Source organism: Castanea sativa, chromosome 5 (genome assembly GCF_040712315.1).
Source record: "Castanea sativa cultivar Marrone di Chiusa Pesio chromosome 5, ASM4071231v1".
Lineage (NCBI taxonomy): Eukaryota > Viridiplantae > Streptophyta > Magnoliopsida > Fagales > Fagaceae > Castanea > Castanea sativa.
The window spans coordinates 80759021-80765585 of NC_134017.1; the positions used below are offsets into that span (position 1 = coordinate 80759021).

At 34.3% G+C, this 6565-nt stretch overlaps 1 protein-coding gene across 1 annotated transcript; it reads right to left on the bottom strand.

Moving 5' to 3' along the window:
* Window positions 1-1202: 1202 nt before the first annotated feature.
* Window positions 1203-3374, bottom strand: LOC142635918 (uncharacterized). The gene has a single exon (XM_075809965.1). The coding sequence runs from the start codon at window positions 3372-3374 to the stop codon at window positions 1203-1205; it is 2172 nt and encodes a 723-aa protein (XP_075666080.1).
* Window positions 3375-6565: the final 3191 nt, after the last annotated feature.

Here is a 6565-nt window from a genome sequence, read left to right on the forward strand (position 1 = left end):
CATAAAAAAATCACAATTTTTACCATAATTATTTTACGTGACAAACCATGATTGATTACCTATTATTATTATATAAACCCTTATAAACAATATTGTGGTAAGAATTGTGCATTTTTTTTTTTATGGTACTAGATTTTTTGTTGCTCAGTAATGACTTATTTATAAGAAGAGATTCAAGCTAGGGTAATAGCCAGGGAAAGGTGCAAACTTGGCAAAATTCTATTAATTGCATGGCACGTTCTCCCATCAAGGACACAACCACACTAAACTTAAAAGCATTCACATCATGCTTAATAAGTTTATAGTTATATAAAATTTTACAACTGTATAAGTAAAGTTTTAATTTGTGAATAAAAAGTGGTGTTAATGATAGACTCAAATGAAAATAAAGAAAAAATTTATTATCTCAATTATTGTGAAAAATATTGCAACAATATTACATACACAACCATTCTTACACCAAATTTCATAACCTACCAACTTTTACGATTATTAGTATTTAATGATAAGTGGTGGGTTCATATCGGCAGAAATTGTCCACCATTCATAGTTACCAAAAAAAAAAAAAAAAAAAAAAAAAAGAGAGAGCAAATAGTGAAATTAGGTATGCAATTGGGTGTCCTCAAAAAAAAAAAAAAAAAAAAGTATGCAATTGGGCGTATATTTAGAATTATTGAAATTATTGTGCGTATAGCATTATTTGTTTCATAGTAGTCTTATTGATAACCCACCCACTGAGGGTGAGTTAGGCTACATCTTTTTACTTTTTAATTTTGTCAGTTTTAATTTAAATAATTTAACTTCAAATTTATTTTTTGAAAATAAGCTTAATTATCTTTTAGCTTTTTATCAAATCCGAATGTACTCTAAATCAGGAAAATAGTAAATGTCTTCTCTACATAAATCGGAAAATAGATACTCTAATGAATTTGAAACACGTTAAGCAATGCCAAGGTTAAAGAAATCAAATCGAAAAAAATAACAGAAGATCAAACACTAATCAAACCAAATATACAACACGCGTTACAATACAACCACAGCGACACATCTTCTTTTTTTTTTTTTTCTTTTTTTTTTTTTCTTTTTTTTTTTTAATGAGGCACACATCTATCTATTTTACATACTCGGAATGGAAATGCATGAGAAATCACACAATATCATACAATCATAAGGAAAACACATAGGGACAACTGCAATATTAGTCAAACATCTTGAGCTGAATCTCGCGTGAGTATATCTTGAGCTGAATCTCGCGTGAGTATACCAGCATGAGAGAGTAATGCCCACAAGTGAGTCACAAACTCTCCTCCCATGGCTAGGTGTTCTGCATGGGCAGTTTCATCATCGGAGGGAGCCACAAACAACATCAACTCTGCCCATAATTCAGCCAGAATTTTCCATCTCAGCCCATTGTCTTTTATTATTTTTAGCAGATCCTTCGCAAGAACAGCACCCTTTTCAATAATCTCTACGATTTCTTCATCATCCTTTCGGTCTGAAGTCAACATCTCTTTGGAAATTCTTTTCTTGCGATCATCTTTGCATAAAGTAAACATCTTTTGGCAAATACTTTTCTTGCATCCCTTGAGTTTTTCCCTGGCTTCAACAACTACTTGATCAAAAATAAATTCTGTAATATACGGATGATCAGGTAAAAGTCTTGGAGCAAAAGCCACCAAATAGGCACAGTATTTAGACAAGTTAGTTGCCACAATGAAGTCTTCGCTTTCCCTTTGTTTGTTGACCTCCCTTGTGACAATAACTTGTGATGATAAATTGAGCTCGCAAAGACTGGTGGCTATATGCCAGACCATGATAACATGCGTCTGTGTCTCAAGTCTACATGCCCAAGAGAATTCATTCTCAACTCCGTTTCTCTTCAGAGAAGCTACCCCATTTGTCAATCGCTGCCCATTGGTCTTTAGAGAGTAAATAATTGCTTTCTTCACTCCCATCGGCAATTTGACGTGAGCACTTTGTTTTAGACCATTTCTCGGCTTACCTATATAAGGAGAAGTCCAACGATTGTAGAGCAATATGGAAGGGTTATGACTAAAAGATTCAAGAAGAGAATATTGGGCAAGTTTTCTATCCCAAGGTTTTAACAATTTCCTATGACATATTGCTCGTATGATCATCTCCATGCATTTATTATGCCACAAGGGTTTTTCAACATAATAGCAAAGCCACTGTACCTTAGCCCAATCGGAGAAGTTGAGAACCAAAAATTGCACAATTTCCATGAAAAGTATAGCGACTAAAACTACTCCTGTGAGAAGAGCATCAAGGTTACGTCCACTTGCTGTCATGAGGCCGACATTATCAGAACCTGTGTTTCTTTTATCGTAGTCTTTTAGAGTGGGAACCACAACCCAACAACCAATTATGACAATAATGAACTCAAAATTTCTTAATAATGGAAATCCATTGGCAAATAAGACGGGATATTTTGTGTAAAAGAGATCATAAAGAAATCCGAGCTCCAGCTCAATGACTCTGAATGCTCTCTCATGATCACCTTCTTTGGAAAGAAGCCCATATCGAACAAATTTCCATGTCTTAGGGTGGGAGCTTTCAGGGAATGAATATTTTGCAAATCTACGACAAAGAAGCCTATACAATGCATAGGAAAGGCAGATATCTTTGAGTCGCCCGTCTGGATCTCCGGTGGAGCTTAAGAGTCTCCCTTTGCATTGCCAGATCATATCAATGGTAATGACTTTACGATCATCTGTCGTCTCAAACTGCATATGGTAGTATGGTGCTTTAACTTTCACCTTTGCCTTCTTTTCGCCTTTTACCAAATACTTGTAGCCTTTCATGCAAGTAGGATCTGCTTCATCGTCTCCTTTGTTGCTCTCATCTTCCATGAAGTCTGCAACCAATTTGGTGTTTCTCACCAAACCATATGATTTGCTTGCTGACTCCAAAGCTTTGGCTCTGCCTCCTGTCCTTCTCAAAGACAAGAAATAGAGGAGATAGAGTGGAATCATAAATTCGTGTTTGTGAGTATGCACAACTATCAGCCAGCCCAGCCAAAAATACAGGACAAAAAGTTCCAAGTTATATCTCTTCCGATTCTCATTGTCTGCAAGGCTGTAGGCAGAGATGCAATCAGCGCTTCCAAGAAAAATAATCAAAAACGTCGCCCAAACAGAAAACAATTCATTACGGAACGTTGCTGACTTCATCAGGCCCATGGTGTAGTTTATCAGGTACGTAGACAGAAGGTAAGATGCCCATATCGAATATTTGAGCTTCAAACTGTGGCTTCGTCGCCTCCATGATCCGAAGACCGTAAGAAAGGCTATCAGGAGCGTTGTCAAAAGGACATATGATTCAACATACAATAGCGTTTCCAGAACTGTTTTCATTTTGTTCCAGTACGCTCCTAATACCAAAATATATGAATGGATACTTGTAGAAGCCCTATGTTCTTAAATTTGCCCTATTTTTATCAAGAGACAAGAGGAAATAGTGGGAAGAAAAATGACCTTTCAAGATAGCCACAACTCTATAGAGTAGCCAGAGTTCCACCAACTATAAAAGAAAAACAAAAGTATAAACAGTAATCAGGAAAATAAAGATAAAGAGCTAAAGGAGAAAAGAGAGGAAAAGGAACGGAGATTAAGTCTAGTATGAATTCTAAGGTGAAGAGATCGTGTAGTAGAAATTAGCCGCAGCCGGGGATAATAAAAATGTGTTTGGATAGAGCGTTTTGGCGTCTGCGTTCAGCCCAAGCACGTTTTGTATATTTTTTTTTTTTCCATTTTTTTTCCAGCCACACTTGTTGACTTTTCTGCGTTTCACCTTTTTTTTTTTTTACTGCAGCACGCGTTTCAGGGGACAAACGGCTACTGTTTATGAACAGTAACGATATATTTCTGACTTTTCAGTCACTTTTTTCTGTGAATAGTGCATTCGTACACGGTTCACGGATTTACAAATTTCATTTTCAGCCATTTTTTTTTAAAAAATGGGTCCTATAATACTGTTAACACATTTAAAAATTATTTTGCTACAGTATTTTTAGTTTTCAATTTTCAACAATAAAAGGAGGGAGAGATTATTTTTTATTTTGGTCTGTGTGCTGTGTGAAAGGGAAATACTCATGAACGTGATCCATAAGTATATTTGTGTTTGTCTGAAAGGTGGAAGACAAGACTAGTACTGTGAAAGTAACCAATGCCTGAAGTGAAGTTGAGGGAATTCAAATCCTCTAAATTTTTTGGGTTATTTCACAAAATAGATTTTCTTAAATTTTAACCATTCTTTAATAATTTAATAGTCTAGATTTTACCATGTTAGCATTCCACTAAAAATAATCTTAATTATTTTGTTTACAATATTATTTTATTATTTTAAGAATATTATTAGTGGAATGCTGATGTGGGGAGTAAAAGGACCCAAGTGGGCATGTAGGCCTTTGGACTCTAGTAAAGAGGGCTGATCTGTTCATAAGCTAGGGATTTGTTAGTACTGTGAATCGGCCCATATGCCGAGGGTCCGAGGATACAGCCGAGAGTGAGTTCCTCCTCGGACCGTTCCAAGAGAACTCAGAGATTCACTATAAAGGTCAAGGTAGAATTCTGGAAAGACTGTTGGTTAAAAGAGGGAGACCCTGAACCTTCTAGATGCACCAGTGTTAAAGAAAATATCAAGAGCAAAGGCTGCCACCTCCGCATTAAAGACTCTGCACCTACCTCCCTGGCTGCATTAATGGGGAAGTGATCCCTGAACAGTAGGGCTGAAACTTCTAGTCACTGTCAAAAAAGTATTAGCGAATGAAGTATTTAAGGGGGGTGAAGGCCAAAGAGTGGAGGGGGGTCAGTAATTAAGAAAGAAATTAAGAATTGTAATATTTAAGGAAGAGAGAGAAATAGTAAAGAAATAGTCCTCGGCTCAAGTCCGAGGAGACCCATTTGCAATTATCGTTCATTATTTACAGGTGTTTGCATATAAAAGCCTGTTATCAAGTTTTCAGTACCTTTAATTTAGATTTCAAACCCACGCTCTACAAGTTTTCATTGTTTAAGGCTCATTGGGCCTGAGCTCATAATCTTCTTTGGGTCTAGGTGCAATTGTGTACTTACAGCTGACATAACAGAATCTTGACCATTAAATCATTAAAGAGTGGTTAGAATTAAAAAATATCTACTAATAGAGTACATTTTTGTGTGAATAGTGATGCATGAGTACCTCAGAAATTTAAAAAATCTGAATCCAGTATGAAGGTGATGCATGAGTATATTTTTGTGTGAATGGTGGGATCAATGCACGTTATGCAAGACTAATGCTGTAAGAGTGACCAATGCCTTATCAAAACAAACAACCTACAGACGCTTTACGTCTAATCTTTTTGAATTACGTCCAATTTTTTAGTATAAAACTTGACTAATGCCTTATAAAAGAGAAAGGAAAAAAAAAAAAAAAAAAAGACCAATGCCAGATGAGTGAAAGAGGATGGAGCTGCCGACAATATATCAAAACAATATTTTGAGGGATCATACTCTGTTTCAAATCCAATTAAAACAATATTTTGAGGGATCATATTTTGGTAGTAATTCTTGGAAAGGTAGATTGATGATATAAAGTTTTTTATTTGTTATCTAAAGAATATTAATTTTTTAGATTTAAATTTTCGAAACTTATAATTTATCTATTAGAAAATTCAATGACACATTCCTTTTGTTATCTTTTTTTTTTTTTTTTTTTTAACAAAACTCAATTGTTTATTCTTGGAAGATAATGATATTCGCTACCATTCTTAGAAATTTTTAGTAAGTAGATATATTTCTTTTAGCAAATAGGTACTAAAACTATTATAGTAAAATAGATATTTATCTGTTAAATAGCTACCCTAATTTTGTGGTTAATCAAAATTCTTATACGAATAAGAGTATTTTTTTGACATAATTATCAAAATTTATAAAATTAATGTCTCTTTTGATTAATGTAAATCTCTATGTATTTTAAAAATCAAATGATTTATTTTCACAACAAATAGAGAAATGCTAAATTTACAATATTTTCACAACAAATCTTAAGTGGTAGGTTGTTATGAATAGAGAAATGCTAAATTTACAATATTTTCACAACAAATCTTAAGTGGTAGGTTGTTACAAACTGTTACCAGTGAATAAAAAAAAGTAATTTTAGTAGTAGATTCAAATTAGAACTAATTATAACTTATCTCCTAGTATTTGTTGTGAAAATGTAATGAAAATATTATGAATATAACATTTCTCACATATATACAGAAACTAGACACTATCAAAAAATTGTGGTAAAGCATGTTAGATAGCCATGAAAAATTCCTAGCCTAAGAAATCAGTGAGCGTGGATTAACATTAACAAATCACTTGACCCTTGTGCCTTGCTTTAGTGGTAAAAGGGAAGAGGTTTTAGTGGTAAAAGGGAGAGGTGAAATATAAGACATACGTCTTAACGTTCAACTATTCATTTAGCATTGAATGATTTTAGTAAATTTTGATTTGCAGAACTACTCTAAAAGGTTCAAATCCTTTTTACCACCACACAAACAGACTCCTACTCCCACTCCCAC